We start from the raw sequence: 16,927 nt of genomic DNA, 5'->3' as shown, positions 1-16,927 counted from the left end.
AATTTGTAAATTCCAATTTTAAATTATATATAAATTCGAAAATGGACCTCTACGTACATATATGTATGTATGAATAACCTTTTTTAGTTGTCATTCTTTTAATGAGTATTAAATCATTTGAGACTTTTTTGAACGGTATACGACTTGTTACTTTGAAAAAAATAAGGACTTGAAGGTACAAATAATTATTTTCTTTAAGAAGAGAGTAAAAAAAAATGTTAACGAAGATGTTGTATGTAAATAAACGGTAACATTAGGGCTAAGAGGTAGTAAGTACTAGTAGGTACTAAGTGCATTAGTTGTTTATAGTCATTAGTTAAAAGTACAGTGATTACTGATTACCACACTTGTTACCAAAGTATATAGTTTATTCTATTTTGATTGTGCATGTAGTTATAGTCATGGATCATCTCCTAATTGTATAACACTGCCTTCTCTTGTTAAAAAAGACCTTACAAATAACCATTCAATTAATTATCATCAATATTATCATTCATCGACGAACAAAAGAAATAAAAAAAGAAAAGAAATCTCGAGCAGCATCTAATTATTCAATAATATTAATTAACTTACCTTATTAACATATATTTTTATATGTTTATTAAGAACTCAGTTATTATTACTTGAATATTAGATGTGTGAGTAAATCAATCTTATATATATATGTGTGTGTACAGTAGTACATATATAGATATCAATTAATTTATTTTTTCATTACTTCTTAGAAGATACTCAGTGGAAGTCTACAAAGTTTACTTGCTCTAAAAGAGCCAGAACTAGGTTTAATGAAAGCAAAGTCCGAGGTATCCTTAGCTTACACAACTAGTACCTCACTCTCTGTTCATCGAGGAAGAAACTCTGATAGTCGAACACCTTCTTCTTCAGCAGGATCTCACTTAATAGGAAAAAGACAAAGAGCTCGTTCCCTGGATCCTTTGACGGATAAGCCAGCCATGTGGTCCAAATCCGTAGAGGAAATTGTTTTAGTTAAAAATGAAAAGGGTCTAGGATTCAGCATACTCGATTATCAGGTAAGAAAAATTCTTTTATTATTAAACACCTGGCAGTTCAGCTACTTTATACGTAACACGTGAAAACTTTTGGTTCTTCAGGACCCAATGAACTCTTCTGAAACTGTAATTGTTGTTCGTAGTCTGGTACCAGGTGGAGTTGCTCAAACAGACTGTCGAGTTGTTCCTGGTGATCGTATTATGTTCGTGAATGATACTCAATTAGAACATTCGAGCTTAGATACAGCTGTTCAGGCTCTGAAAGGTGCTTCCCTTGGACCTGTTCGAATTGGGATTTCAAGGCCACTCCCTTTGGAGCATTCTTCTTCGACTGAAGATAAGAGTCCTATGAATCGATCAGAGGTAAAAATGACCCCTTTGAGAACGTATTCCCCCTCTCAAAAGTTGATTTAATAATTATAATTAAGTTTGTTTTTAGGGTGTAAAGATTGGCAATGAGGATGTAGGAGCCTTATATCGGAGTAGTCTCTCCACTTATGACGGTGAAAGCGAAATAAAAACAGAGTTCGGAGTAAGTATTTCATATTTTTGTATGTTGTTTGTTTTAATTCTCAGAAGGGAAATTCTATGCAATTACTAATTTAAGGACAATGTTGATTGGATGAGGAAGTCTCAGTATGTATTAAGTATTAGGATAATGTTTCATATTTACATTACTATTCATCACATAGCTAGTGCAAGTATTGGCAAAATTCAATGTTCTAAATGTTGTTATTTCAAGTAGTAATTTTTCATTTGAGAAAAGGATGATTTTTTATTAATAAAAAGGGAGGGAAAGAAAAGGATGTCCATTCACGGACGAGAGCAACTTCCATCAAATTATAATTCTTGCCTATTTTATTCCAGAGTATTCCTCTAAGAGAATCATGGACAGGAGACGATGATACCATTCCAGATTGTAACGAAGGATCTGATAGTCATTCCTTCTCTTCTTCATCAAGTGCCTTTATTCCATATATTTCATCAGATCCTGCACCATCAAGAAAAAGAGAACTTCCAGAGTCCTTAAGAGGTTACCCCATCTTAAGACATCTACCAAAATATCAAGTGAGCCTAAAAAAATCCAAAAATGAACCTTTGGGTAAGGGAAAGAAGAATTGTGAGGAAAATAGGTAACCTTAATTATTTATTATATTTCTTATTAGGCCTAGAGTTAGAAGCATTAGCATTTGAATTATGCGGCACTGTTGTACGAGCTGTTGACGGTGGTGGCGCAGTTGCAAAAAGTGAATATCAACTCCGACCTGGAGATTTGATATTGAGCTTAAATAATGAATCCCTTTGGCGTGTCAGGAGTTCGCAGGCGAAGCTTATACTCCAAAGAGCGGATTCTTCTCTTAATACAACGTAAGAAGCTAAGGCATTTCTATGGATTTTTTATGCATATATCTATCTATTTATTAATACAATTCTAATCCAGGGAGAACTTTTTATCCCTGGATTGAATACTAATTTTGAAATTAACATCATCCAAATTAATCGATACTCAATCCTGGAATTCTAGATACATGCAAGTCTATCGACGTTATTTTAAAATAATTGTTAAAATTCAAATTTGTAAGGAAAAAATGTGAGGAAGACAAATCTTTCTTGAAATTTGTAGTTTGACAATTTTAAAATATTAAACACAGCTTATTCGGTCCCTATTTTACTCTAATATATTATTGTATATATAATTTTTTTTTAAAAGACTCATTTGGAAAAAGGAAAATGACGTCTTTATTCCAGGTATCCAAAGCTCCATGACTCAATTTATAAATATGATAGAGTCAATTTTAGAGGGATGGGGATGATTTGTTTATATTCAAATCTTTATTTAGATACAAGTACATAGATATACTCGTATGTGTATTTAAAATTATGGTATTAATGACTATTCACGTGTCCACTAAGCAAAACTATGTAGAAGCCCTATCAATGCACTTATATACTTTCACTCTGTATTGAAAAGCCCTCTTCTCCAATTAATAAATGTAAATAAAAAAATGAGAACCCTTTGAGATAGTTGAGACATAAGTCGCAATTGGTCTGTATCTCACGCTCCATAAAGTAATTTTCTTTGTGATTTTGTGCAATTATTTACTTAGAATCGTTTTTGTGCCGGAAGAGGATCTTGTTGCTGAAGAGGATATCAGTCGAGAGCCAGACTGCTCAGAAAGAAACAAATATAATTTAAAAGGTGAAGAGGAAGAAGAAAATACCTTATCTGAGGAAGAATCCCTTTCCGAAAGCTTGAAACTTTCCTTTGTCACAAAAACATTGTAAGAATCTTTGAGTCTCCAGAATGTATGACATACGTATATGCAAAACTCTTATTTCAGGCAAGAGAAACACATAGAAGACGAAGAGATCGTTCCAGATCTCACAGTTCAATCTGCTAGTATCATTACTCACTTCCCTTTAGACCTACAAGAAAGCTCTGTTGATCCTCCACTTTCTTCAACGCTCAAACAAAACACTGTTACCTCATCATCTGCTTCCACTCTCGAAGACGACGAAGAACTCATTTGGGATAAGAACTCTATCAAAGAGGAAAGACTTATGGTTCGAATATATCAACCTCCTCCTGATATCAGGGACAAGAATAATGAGGGTGGAAGAGGTCCCATGCGAAACTCAACGTCCTTCAATGGAAAGGTAAATACTAAAAACTATTTGAAACTTAATCTTTTAGTACTCATACCCAAATATATTTTAAAGACATCTCCTGGAATGCTTTCAACTTCTTCATCCAGTACCTTTGGTCAAAAACCGAGTGGCTACAACAACGATAATAACAAGACATGCAAACCAGTCCTCAAAGCTTGGGGGGCTGAACGAAGAGTTGAAATAATGCGAGTACAAGGTTCAGGTCTAGGAATATCTATTGTTGGGGGAAAGGTTCGTATCTTGTATCCTGACATCATTCTGAGTAATGTGTTGATTATTTCTATCCATTGCTTAGGTGGATGTGAGTGGATCTAATAATTCATCAGGCATATTCATTAAAAATGTATTGCCTGAAAGTCCAGCGGGAAGAACTCAACAGCTCTACACTGGTGACAAAGTGGTTCAAGTTGGAAGCATCCGTATAACCAGCGCTGATCATGATGCCGCCGTTAAAGCCATTAAAAGTGCTGGAAACCCAGTCATTATTGTGGTTCAAAGTCTTGTACCTGCAGCTGTATGTTCTTTCAAAATAAAATAAAATAGCGACTAACTATTATTTATTTTCTTGTTCCTTCTTATAGGAACAACCTCCTCAGTCCATTCCCCGAATTTACTCTACATCAGAGATACCCCGACCTCCTACTGAGCCCACTATAAACAATCCATCTCCTCTTCCGATACCCGAACCGGAAATAGTTGTTCCACCTACTCCACCCATTATAAACGATCCATCTACTTCTCCGATAACCGAAGCGGAAATGGTTGTTCCACCTACTCCAAGAAAAGTTTCAACACCCGGACTAATTGATCCCCGTCTTTTAGAAGAAAAAGAGTCCATTATATCAATCGTATCGGAAGAACCCTCGCGTCCCTCTACTCCAGAAATTATCCAGGTAGGTATTTTTTATTACTGAATTGCCTATAAATAAGCTGGGCACATGAAAGAGAAAAAGGGATCAGATAACAGAAATAAATATTAATCTATATAGTAGATACAGTTGTTGAAAGAAGGGAATGAATAATAGAGGAAGGGAGGAAAGAGGGCAGACAGGCAGAGAGACAGGCAAGCAGGAAAGAAGGAATGAAAAGTTAAAGTCGTCTTTATAATGTTGTTATCTAACATTTAACAAGTATGTAACGTTATTTGACAAAATAAATGTTTATTTATCCACTGAAATGGCTTCCATATCATGAAAGTAAATTCCGTTCTATTTTTAGATCTTGAAGGGATATATTTGTATACCCCTACAGAGATATATGGTACATAGGTATATACAATACATAAAATGTAATCGTTGATACTCAAACATCATAATGTGTAGAACCCATTAGTAGAACCACTCTCAAAATTACCCTGTAGGTACAAACATGGGTAGTATATGTATGTATGTTACTCTATCTAAGGAACCAGAAAGAGTAGTAATTGAATTATTTCATGATGTACATACCTATCTACATATGAGGGTCTGACTTTGAAGAGAAATTAGTAGTTGATGTCTGTTATAATAGAGAAAAATAGAGATGTGTTTCTCCCTCCTATTAAATCATAATAGTCCCCTTTCATAATTTAAAGCAAATCAGCCCATAGGTTTGCATCTTTCAATTGCATATATATATATATGTATAAGAAGTATTTATATCAAATTGTATTCAATGTATGAAAGAAATTAAAGTACAAATGCACAACTTCCAGGGGGGCTTTCTATCTCTTTCCCTTCTCTCTCCTCTGGAGAGCCTCTCTTTCCTCAATGTAGAATATATGCATAGCATATATGTCTATCAATGTGCCCTTACCATAATAGTATACTGGAAAAGGGCCTATTATTATTTTTACTGTTGTTCCATACTATTTGGGATACTAATTCATTCATGTATTTCTAACGACTACATATAATCCAGCCTGGTCTAAGCCATTTGGAGCGTCAGGCCATACAGCAAAAAATTCGAGTGGAGATTCAATCTCAAAAGGAAGATCATTTGACCGTGTATAAGAAAAACTCCTTGGATATAGACGAGGGGTCGGAGCATAAATCCGTGTCAATGGAAATTGAGACGGCCCGAGCAAAGGACGACGAGGGAATTGATGCTAAAAAGTTGAAAGATCTGGTAAGGCTTCATTCCTTGTTATATTGATAAGTTCATTGATTTACAATATAATATATATTATACTCTTATTAAACTGATAAAGGACTTTCCTTGTCAGGGAAGGATAGGTAATTAATTAGGTTGATATTTATGTATTAGTTTTAGATAGTGTACCTATATTTGATAAGAGCATTACGGGTAGGGATTTTACATATAGTGTGTAATGTTTGAGAGAGTAATACAAGCTATTTTCACCAATGAGAAAAAACTTAAAGAACTGTTGTCAATGGATTCATAGAAGCACTGAGGTTAGGAATAATGAATCAAAATCACACAAATGCAATGGCATCAAATTTACAAAATCATTCTTATTTCATTGACCCCCATAGGAAGATGACGAAGAGGAGGAAGAGTCCTCTGAAGATGAGGTTGAATTCAAAGAGGAAAACATTAATATCACGGAGAATTTCAAATGTCTTCAAGGAGAAGTTGTAGAGCTCCGATTAAGGAGGAATAATTTTGGCTTTGGAATGGCTCTCTCTGGACATAGGGATAGAAATCGAATGAGTACTTTCATATGTGGTCTTCATCCAGAGGGACCTGCCAAAGCTTCTGATAAACTCATGGTGGGAGATGAACTTCTTAAGGTGAGGTTTTTCTTTTTTAGTATTGAAGTAGACTTTTCATTATTTAAATTATGTTGTAGATCCACTTCAGATAAGGAATATAAAATTCGAAAGTGGAAAATAAAATACAGTATTTTTTTTTCTCCAAAATTGGAAAATTTCGTGGTCTTAAATAATTATAAGATGAGATAAAGTCAGTATTAATTTGAACTTAATACGCTTTTCTCACCTTTTTTCAAACATACAATAGATTTTGCTTTGTTTACTGGCCTCCTTTGCAAACTAAAGGCTTGAATAAAAAAAATAATCCAATAAAAAAAACCAATTCGGTTAAGATAAGATCAGGTTATGACTATAGATCATGAGGATTTAAATTAATTCATTACGTGAATTACGTGTCAGGAATTACTCGACAAACAAGGAGTCAACAGGTGTAAAATTGTATTTCCAAAGGACAACATACAGAGGTATATAAAATATATCCTATAATGCGGAAGCGGCTTTCTTTAGTTAGCCATCTAAATAGGGTTTTATTTTTTCCAAAGCTATTCTCATTAGTATTTGATTCTTGAAGACATCCAATCTAAGTATAAAGTAATAACTAGTGTAGGTGTGCTCATGAAAGACGGAGAATACCAATGAGGGATTGCTGTTCGAGAGTTATAACTAGTGTAAGTCCTTGTTGGACTCGGAGTAGAATTTGAAGATCAACGAAGTCAATATATCCTTGGTATATACAGAGTGGTATTTGTGTTTGTTTCCTTCCGGTTTGCAGCTGATCTGATAAAACGTCATGACATTTAAGCAGATCTTCTCCCAAACATTCTACAAATTGTCCGGATTACCAAATATATTTCTTTGGTTTCTTTTATTCTTACAAACAGAACCTATTTTATGAATCACTGGCCATATGTGTTATAGCAGAGGTTCTTAAATGGGTGTATGCGTACCCTTGAGGGTACTTTGAGGCACTTAAGGGGATATTTACAAGTTTTACATAACTGAGGGGTGTCCGTAGGGAGGTGAGATGGAGGGGCTGTAGCATTCCCAAATTAAAGAATTTTTGTTTTTTACTAGAAAATTTTATGTTTTATTTTTTTCAAAAATCTAATGTCTGAAATTTAATTCAATTGTGTGTAAATAGCTATGGATTTTTAAATTTTTCTCCAAAAAAAATAACATTATGAGAATAGCTTAGGATTTTGGAAAAAAAATTTTGGTTTTTGAAAAAAATTTTAATTTTTGGATTTTTTTTTCAAAAATTCCAAAAACTAAGCCCCTTCCCCTCCTAAATAAAATTCTGCTGACGCACCTGTCCCTGAAGCTAAAAATTCTTTGTGTTGGTTAGGGGGTACTCGGGTTAAGTTAATATTTTACAAGTGGTAGATCACTAAAAAAAGGATTTTAAATAATGAGCTGGAAAAAATAACATACTACCATTATTTTGGAAGGCGGGGAGGGGGTAAATATCCCCTGTGCCACTTCTTCTATGACGGGGCCTGTGTGATGTTAAATCTGTTGTGTAATTAAAATAATACTTGTGAATTAATGTGGTGTCCGATTTCTGTTGTTCTACTTAGTATTACTTTTTTGTTGAAAAGCACAAAAATTATAATTTTTTGGGTTATTTGCAAATTAATGTGGCACTGTGTGTGATGGATAACTCAGCACTAAAGATAAACTGTGTTACAGACGCGCAGGCAACCCATAAGTTCAGACTTGGGTTAGATTATTGTGTGGGATAGGGAAGGATAGATATACCCTCATAAACAATGTATCATCTGATTTTTGTATATATAATTTACAAGAGTTTGTCATATAGAAAGCACGAAACTTAATATATCATACCTATCTTATACAATCAAAAATATTTAGGTGTACAAACTGCCAATTTGAGCAGCATTGACACCCATAACAAACGACGCTCATTTTTAATTAAGTGTTAATGATCTATATTCGACAGTTAAATTAGTATTCGATAAAGGGGACTTAAAAAAATAAATAAAAATAGTATTTTATATTTAAATATAAGTAAGCTTGATTAATGAAATGAACTACGGCCCCTGCTCTAGTGATCTTCTTCAGCAGATATGTTGTTTCTCAGGCATTGTTTTTACGCTCATTGATATTCTAGCAATTTTCACATCTCTGAATATGAATCACTCATCGGTAAATCTCAAAATTCATTATTCAATGTCAAGTGTACATACTCTCCCGATATCATCTTCAACGATTTTATAATGAATTCATTATTATGACAAATTTGACCTTTTTCAATTTTAGCCCTAAATGAAGATGATTCTCTTGAGATCCCACTCTATTTCTTTACATACTCATAGCGTATGAGTAGGTTAAACTTCTAACAAAAAATTGTCAAAATAAAACTTGAAACTTGGCTGAGGCGTCATTTTTGATATTCCCAAATAATGTTTATATGGTATTTTTTGCACAAATGTTATTTTTCTAATAAAAATTAAATTAAAGGATTTGTTCTTGTGATTATTTTAAAAGTAAAAACTTTTCAAATCGGTTGAGTTTCAGGGGAGTTATATTCCACTGAAGTTCGAATATCCTTCGTACAGGAACATACTTTTTGGGACTCCAAAACCGGCCCCCGTATCCCATTAATCTAAAAATTCATACATAGTGTTCTTTTGTTAGGATAAACACTCCCACTAAAAATTATCAAAATCGGTGATGATCATGTCTAAAATTTAAAAAAAGTGTATACACTTGACATGGAATAAGAGTCTGCATAGTGTAGATTTTCCTAAATTAATCAATCTTTTCCTTTAAAAAAAAGATTATGTTAATTTATTTCCTTTCGTAAAAGGATTCCAAATAAACTAAATTCGAATTTTTTTAAAAAGAGACCCATGCATTTGACGTGTCTTATGTCCCGATTATAGTTAAACCGTCTCCAGATCCAAGTATTGAGTTACTACGTGTGAGGGAGTGTCCCCATGAAAAATGAAAAGTAACACTGAAGATTTCTAGAGCAGTTGTCTTCTACATATATTAATAAATCTAAAATCTAAATTATTAAAACAAAGTGTGTGTGATTGCATGATATATGTTCAAGAAGTGGTTGTCAAGCTACATTTAAGTAAACAAAGTTCGTGCTGTATTGGCTATTATCCTTCTTGGAGTTGTATTGATTTTCTCATCGCTAGTAAAACTTCGACAAATATCATAAATAAAGTAGGATTTAATTAAGAAATAATTCAATTTATTGTTTTTCGAAATGAAACTTGCCTTAATCTGTCAAATATCTCCAGGTTTATTTGCCAATTACATCAGATGTGAAGAATGTTTGTAACCTATATAAATGTAAGTTTGTAAATATATCAGATTGAGACATGTAAATGGTTTTTCAATAGGGACGCTCACATTTTACGTAGATAGGTTTCGAAAACAACGTCATATTTGTTATTGTGTCTTTGACAGCTGTGCTTAGAAATAATTGTAGTTTCATCATGGAGTAGTACACACTCGAGCAACACTTGCAAATTATTAAAATTTATTACAACAGTGGTGAGTCTTTGATCCAAACTTTAAGAGCGTTAACCCCAATTTATGGTCAACGTAATCGACCTTCAAAATCAACAAGTTAACGTTTGGTGAAAAAAATTGAGTCCACATTCACGCTACATAATGTTCCTGTGCCAGTGAGACAAAGAAATGCAAGAAGTGTAAAAAATATTGCTACCGCAAGTGCATAATTCAAGATGACCCAAATTTGTCTCTTACGCGCCGTTCTCAATTGTAGGGCGTCTCTGTGACATTGTTGTGGCGAATTTTGCAAAAAGATCTTGGCTTACACCCGCATAAGATCAAGTTGACTCAAGAACTGAAGCTGCTTGACCACTTCAAACGTTGGGAATTCGTAAAATAGGCTGAAGGAAAATTTGAAAACGATCCTGATTTTCAACGTAAAATCATCTTCAGCGATGAGGCACATTTTTGGCTCAATGGTTATGTTAACAAGTAAAATATGCCCTATTGGGCCGGAAAACTCCCACACGTGATTCATGAGGCGCCATTAGATCCCCAAAAACTTACTGTTTGGTGTGGATTTCATGCTGGCGGTGTCATTGGGCCGTACTTTTTCGTCGACGATGGCAATCGCCACGTTACTGTGAATGGAAATCGTTACCGCGCCATGATAACCAATTTTTTTTGGCCTGAATTGGAAGATATGGACTTGGACGCTATGTGGTTTCTATAAGTTCACACTTAACACACAGCAAATGTTACAATCGATTTATTGAAGAGTAAGTTTTGGTGAGCGTCTTATCTGCAGAAATGGCCCAGTCAATTGGGCGCCTCACTCATGCGATTTAACACCTTTAGACTATTTTCTTTGGGGTCACGTGAAAGCCCTGGTCTACACCAATAATCCGTCGACGTTAGAAGAGCTCAGAACAAATATTCAACACGAAATTGCTGCAGTTTCAGCCAATTTATGTGGAAAAGTAGTCGAAAATTGGGTTCAGCGATTGGACTTCGTAAATTAACTTGAATGTATTTGAACGGCAAATAAAGAAATTGTCGATATCTCAAACCGTTTTCGTTTTATTTTTTCAAAAAAATGTGAGCGCTGTTAATGAAAACCCCTTTACATCACACAACGTGTTTGAGAATGGACAAATTATTTCTAAGAACTCTATGTACATAAGATTATATTCCAGCCTTAACAATTATCACTTTCAAAATATAGAGGTTCTATAATTTAAAATCTTTATTGTTTGTAGCAGAAAAAATGGCAAAAAAAATAATTTGTTACGTTAGACGGCATTACCTCACAAATACACAAATTTACAAAGCATTTTGCCATAAACTGTCAAAAAAATTTCCTTCTTTTCCTTAAATCAGTGTTCTGAACGTTGATTGATTGAATTAGTTCTTGTTAAGTTGTAAAATTATTTAAATAATCCTCACCAGTGATTAGATAATAGTTCTACAAACTGATCTTAAGCCTTTTTTGTTCCTTGTTGATGGAAAGGTTGCAAGGTTAAAAAAACTTATCATACCATTTTCTCTCATACAGTTACAAAGAATAAGCATTCTAAATAAATAAATCTCTTCATTTTGAAAGGAATAATTGACCGAGGCTTGAAGATTATAATATGTAGAGTTGTTCTTCTAAGTAAATTATCAATGGATATATTCCAAAAATAAAAACATTGTGACGTCAGATGGTTGATAAATGTAGAAACTCACCTTTAAAATGGATTATAATGATTTATGGTATGTTTATTCTTTTTCCTCTTGATTCAAACTATATGATGATGGGTAAAGGTTTCAGCTTATCTACATGATCAGTGTTACTCTCCACTTTTCATGAGCTATTCAATACTTATATCAATTCACAATGGTGAAAATCTAGTATGAAATGACATGTCAAAAAAAAAGAAACCGAAAATGATCATGGTAACCCTAACAATTTGAAAAATGTTATGGAGGAGAGAAAGATACTAAAAGATTCAAAACAAAAGCAAACAGAAAGAGTACTTTTTTTATACATGCACAAGCCAGAAATATAACATTAATATGACTACATCATAATTTCTTATATCAAAAATATTTATATGATTTACATCAGGGAGCACTATATACAGTACACCTTGTATACACGCTCGATGATATATGCACACGCCTGCAATATTTCGTTAATACGACTACATTCTTATTTCTTAGATCGAAATATTTTTATGATATACATCATGGAGCACTAGGTAACTAGGTATATACAGTGCACTCGGTGACTCTTTTTCATATATTCATACTGACAGAAAGAAAGACATACATGCAAATTTTGTTTTATTAATATAGATAATTATTATAGATTATTCAATCTATATAAAATATAATGATTGAATGACTAGAATCGAAAATTTGAATTAGACTATTATTTGTTTGTGAGTGACTTAAATTAGAGCATGAATAAGATTTTTCAATCCATAAACTTGATTAGTTAATTCCATTAAGCAATAGCAAGACGTGATTGGTTTCAGGAATGTTCAGTAAATAGTGAAAAGCTGTAGAATGAATATGCCAATACTTTATTTTAGGTTTTGAGTTTTGATGAAGTTTTACTAGTCATTCCTATGTATCTACCCATAAGAAGGCTTATTTGTTGTTTATGTATGTATTGAGGAATTTCTTTTTTACTGTATCTAAATGCGTTAAATAGGTTCATACATTGAATAGTTGTTTTAAATATTTTTATGTACTAGTAATATAATTATTAAGGGTGTATAATTCAAGGAATAAGAAAGCATTTACCTGCTCTTATTATAAAGAAAACTACTACATTACTCATCATTAGGATGTTTATATGTATATACATAGGTAGAGTATACAATACACAAATTTGCATGCATATAGTAAAATAAATGCTAATTATCTGTGACGTCAAACTCAATCGACAAATAAAATAAGTAAAAAATACATATGTATATACACAGGCACATTTTGTTACACTTGTGGACATGTGTGTATACAGTATTTGACTACCTACATATATTGATATTAATATTTCAATCAGGTGAATAAATCCTTTACGTTTTTTGTTGTTTATTTTAGTTTCATAAAACTGTTGTTCGTGGAAGATGTCATCTGAATGTTTCTGCAATAATCAAAAAGACGCCAGCAGACATTCCCGTCAGGGTTATTGTCCTAAGAAATATAAAGAACTCCGAAAAAATTGCTGTGAACAAAATAGTTCACTTCCCTTCCGTTTTAGACGACAACGTAAGTTATCTTTGGATCAAGTTCATGAAGAGACTTCGAGTCATGAATATACTTTCTTTCTTTTTTTTTTTAATTTTTGATTTCCATGATTGATAATAATGTTTTAAATAATTAATCAATTTAAAATCGTAAAAATTCTTGTTTTTAATAAGTTAAAAAACAGTAGTTCAAAAATCAATACAAATTTTACCTTTCGTTGGAATTGCTCAATTAACATGATCCAAATTATTGATATTTTCTCATTAAATGATTTGGCAACCCAATTTGTTCTTCTACTTGTAAGATATTCAAAGCCCCCGAGTTTTCCAAATACCGTGCCAAACGGGAAGTCAACATGCAAAAGGTGAGGAACCATAGCTACTGTGCATTTACTTACTTCGTTATATGTACATTTTTGACAAAATTCTGTTGTTTTTTTAGACGACTGAAGGATTAGGTATAATGCTAATTGAGGGACATCATAAAGTGACAGGAAAAGGTATCTTTGTCTCTGACATTCAAGAAGGAAGTTTGGCTAACAAGGTAAGGATGTAAAACAATCTTTTCTGTTTCTTGGGTTTTTTGTTTTTTTATAAAATAGGCATGTTTGTTAAAATATTTTTTCAAACTACAAGTATAAAATGTAATTGAATAAATTTTCAAAAAAGAATATGATGTGTACAAACAGTACTTTACACTTAATTTGTATCTGTTATATTCATTTTTATTGAGTCGACAAGTGTTCTTGTTATAATAATACTTGATGTGTCATTGAAAGAATATAATTGAGGAATAATTTACATAATTTGAAAGTAGCTCAATCAAAATCCTAATTATGTGTAACTGTTCAAATATATAATATAATAAATTGGACTCATTTTCTCTTTTCCTTGCACTACAGGGTGGAATGAAAGTTGGAGACATGCTATTGGCTGTGAACACAGAATCCTTTTTAGAATCTAATTATGATCAAGTAAGAATTTACTTATTGAGCATAGTCTCTGTAAGAACCAACGACTAATTCCTCATGTATTTTCCTCATTTAATATGTAGGCTGTTGCAATAATTAAAAATTTAACTGGGCGTATTCGAATGTTAGTAACAAATCCCCAGGATGCAGCGAAAGAAATTGAGAGGGAAAATGATGAACATCAGCGAAGGGGCTCCATTGTCCCACCTCCTGGTAAAAAAAAAAGAATACTTACGGTTATAAGTTGATTTTTACAACCATTTGATTATATCTTTCAAACTAAATTTAGCTGAAAGTAAAACCCCTCAAAAAACACTTGATAAGCCTGAAGTTAGTCCCCCTAAGGCTCCTGAAACGGCCAAAACTCTCTCTCCTTCAACACCTGCTGCTCCACCAACTGCAGCTACACCAGCTAAGACTCCAGTTAAAACTCCGGCCAAATCTCCTGCCAAGGTGGATAGTAACAAAATTGAAATAAAAACGGATTCTGCAGGCTTAGGTATTAGTCTTTTGGGTGGAACGGATACTCCAATGGTGAGATATTTCATATATATCTACGAACGTGTTAATATATATCGTGATCATTTTCCAGGGTGGAATAGTTGTATATGAAATATATGGAAATGGAGCAGCAGAAAAAGATGGTAGATTAAGGATTGGAGATAGATTAGTATCTGTCAATGGAGTGCAATGCAAGACCTTAACAAATGCTGGAGCCAACAAGCTCATTCGTTCAAATATGGAAAAGGTATTTTTCAGTATTAAATATATTAAATTAGCTTAACATGATCCAATAACTCGAAACATAACCTTTCCAGGTCACTTTTGTTGTTGATCGAACTTGTCCTTGGGAGGACTTATTTGAGGAAGTTGAAGTTGAATTGAATAAAAAGCCAGGGAAAGGGTTTGGTCTTAGCATTGTTGGAAAGAAATCCGGCCGGGGCGTTTTTATATCAGATTTAGTAAGGCGTTGATTATGATTCAATTACATTAATCATACTTAAACCTACGCTATTTTCCTTTTGTACAGGTTACTGGTGGAATTGCTGAGTCAACTGGCTCCTTGTATAGAGGTGATCAACTAATCTCCATCAATGACAAGGATTTGAGTGAAATGGAGCAGGATAAAGCTGTAGCTATTCTCAAAACGACTGCAGGAAATGTAAAATTAAAAGTCAGACGCCTAAAAGCCTTCCAAGTCTAAGTTTTTTTTGTTTTTTTTTTCATTTTTTTTTAATACCAAATGTCTTGTCTATTATTAATTATTATGTATATATTCATGTTTCTTGTCTTGTTTCTGTTTTTCTACACCCAAAAAAATATTCGCATGCATTTAATCAATTTTTATTCAAAACTTGTTTATAAAATTTGAATTCTATTTGATAGTAGAGTGAAGACATAATTTCTAAAAAAAATTGCAAAAAAAACCAAACAAACAAGTTAGCAACAACTGTGATGTTAAAATATATAATATATTATCTTCTTTTGCCAAAATAGGAATATGGATTATATTCAAATGAACTAAAGATTTGTATTAATTAATCATTATATTACATATATATGAATATTATTTGAAAAAAAATAATGTTGTCAATTATTTAAGAAATATTCAAAATAAATTGAATTCCCTCCAAAATGCATCTTTTGTACAATAAATAACCTCTCTCTATTCAGGAAAAGAGTTTTAGAAAAATAACGTCAGGAGTTCAATAGAGTACATGAGAAGGCCAAAATTATTATTATTATTGTGTAAATTCGCTCTAAGCAAGAGAGAATGATAAATCTCACGAAACCTCACACAACAAACTACTTCATCGGGAGAAATAAATAAAATGATTTAATACTTTTTTTAAACAGTTCTTGTGATAAACTTTAGTCATCAAATTAATTACTTCTAAGACAATAGGGATAGTTTGGATAGATCTTTTTTGCAGAACATCCCGATATATGGATCTGAGTCCACTCATTGTTCCATTGAATCATATGTGTTTATGACATTGGGATATCCATGATGTTCATGGATCTTATCTCTTTAGAAAAGGTTCTTGCGCCTTACTCCATGGATATCAACTCCTTTAATGGAAGTATCAGTGATTGTGCAGATATCCTTTAAGGTCCAAATCTATTACTTCATCATACATTGGTTCAAATATACATCCTTCACTCTATATCTTGTATGGAATCGTTGTATACTTCTATAATAACTGAGGATATGTTAATCTTTAATTAAGAGGAGTAATACTGGAATGAAATGTACTGTGAGAAACAAAGAAACTTATCATCCTTCATCTCTTCCATTGAAACTCCTTCCAAAGTCTACTCTATTTCGTCTCCTAATATTCATAGAAAACTCTTTTATTGATTTGATTTGAGATAACAAACGAACAACTCATATCTATAACACTCAGTCCATTTATAAGGCTGTATTATTTTTGTAATTCTAGACACTTCATTTTCGCTTCCGATTATATTATTACTTGTGAGTATCTTCCGTGATCCTGGAATATGAATTTAATATGGTCCCCTTTTATAGATATCTATATCAGTTTAGTCGCAAAGCATATTCAGCTCTCCTATTACCTACGTATAGTAAACATAAATAGTTTTTACATGATAAATATGTTAATAAATTATCGGTTATCTTATAACTTCAGTAGTTATATTAGAAAATATGAATTTCGTTTAACATATTAGTTAGTGAGTCGGAAGTCATTTTCTGAATTACTAAATCACCTGTATTTTATTTAAATATAATTCGAGCCTGAGGATTTAGGATCTCTACATCAATATTCGATAAATAAATTACAGATCACGCTAAATGCTTACTATGT

General features: G+C 32.7%; 1 protein-coding gene across 2 annotated transcripts in view; it reads left to right on the top strand.

Moving 5' to 3' along the window:
* Positions 1 to 15,732, top strand: part of LOC121119593 (multiple PDZ domain protein) — a 50,757-nt gene extending 35,025 nt beyond the window's left edge. Inside the window, exons 11-31 of one of the 2 annotated variants that reach the window (XR_011780518.1) lie at positions 726 to 1,031; positions 1,113 to 1,373; positions 1,450 to 1,542; positions 1,878 to 2,112; positions 2,177 to 2,378; positions 3,119 to 3,292; positions 3,353 to 3,668; positions 3,732 to 3,911; positions 3,976 to 4,194; positions 4,262 to 4,573; positions 5,580 to 5,786; positions 6,155 to 6,412; positions 12,980 to 13,148; positions 13,403 to 13,490; positions 13,568 to 13,669; positions 14,028 to 14,099; positions 14,180 to 14,309; positions 14,386 to 14,630; positions 14,689 to 14,844; positions 14,915 to 15,058; positions 15,127 to 15,732. Coding sequence is in view for 1 of the 2 variants with exons in the window: in XM_040714294.2 (XP_040570228.1) it covers positions 726 to 1,031; positions 1,113 to 1,373; positions 1,450 to 1,542; positions 1,878 to 2,112; positions 2,177 to 2,378; positions 3,119 to 3,292; positions 3,353 to 3,668; positions 3,732 to 3,911; positions 3,976 to 4,194; positions 4,262 to 4,573; positions 5,580 to 5,786; positions 6,155 to 6,412; positions 12,980 to 13,147; positions 13,431 to 13,490; positions 13,568 to 13,669; positions 14,028 to 14,099; positions 14,180 to 14,309; positions 14,386 to 14,630; positions 14,689 to 14,844; positions 14,915 to 15,058; positions 15,127 to 15,300 (4,014 nt within the window). In the remaining variant the exon portion in view is untranslated. The remainder of the gene's footprint in view (positions 1 to 725; positions 1,032 to 1,112; positions 1,374 to 1,449; positions 1,543 to 1,877; positions 2,113 to 2,176; positions 2,379 to 3,118; positions 3,293 to 3,352; positions 3,669 to 3,731; positions 3,912 to 3,975; positions 4,195 to 4,261; positions 4,574 to 5,579; positions 5,787 to 6,154; positions 6,413 to 12,979; positions 13,149 to 13,402; positions 13,491 to 13,567; positions 13,670 to 14,027; positions 14,100 to 14,179; positions 14,310 to 14,385; positions 14,631 to 14,688; positions 14,845 to 14,914; positions 15,059 to 15,126) is intronic. The other variant, XM_040714294.2, reaches the window with a different exon arrangement.
* The last annotated feature ends 1,195 nt before the right edge of the window (positions 15,733 to 16,927 follow it).

This window comes from Lepeophtheirus salmonis, chromosome 6 (genome assembly GCF_016086655.4).
Source record: "Lepeophtheirus salmonis chromosome 6, UVic_Lsal_1.4, whole genome shotgun sequence".
Taxonomy (NCBI): domain Eukaryota; kingdom Metazoa; phylum Arthropoda; class Copepoda; order Siphonostomatoida; family Caligidae; genus Lepeophtheirus; species Lepeophtheirus salmonis.
This window is presented reverse-complemented; position numbering and strand designations above follow the sequence as displayed.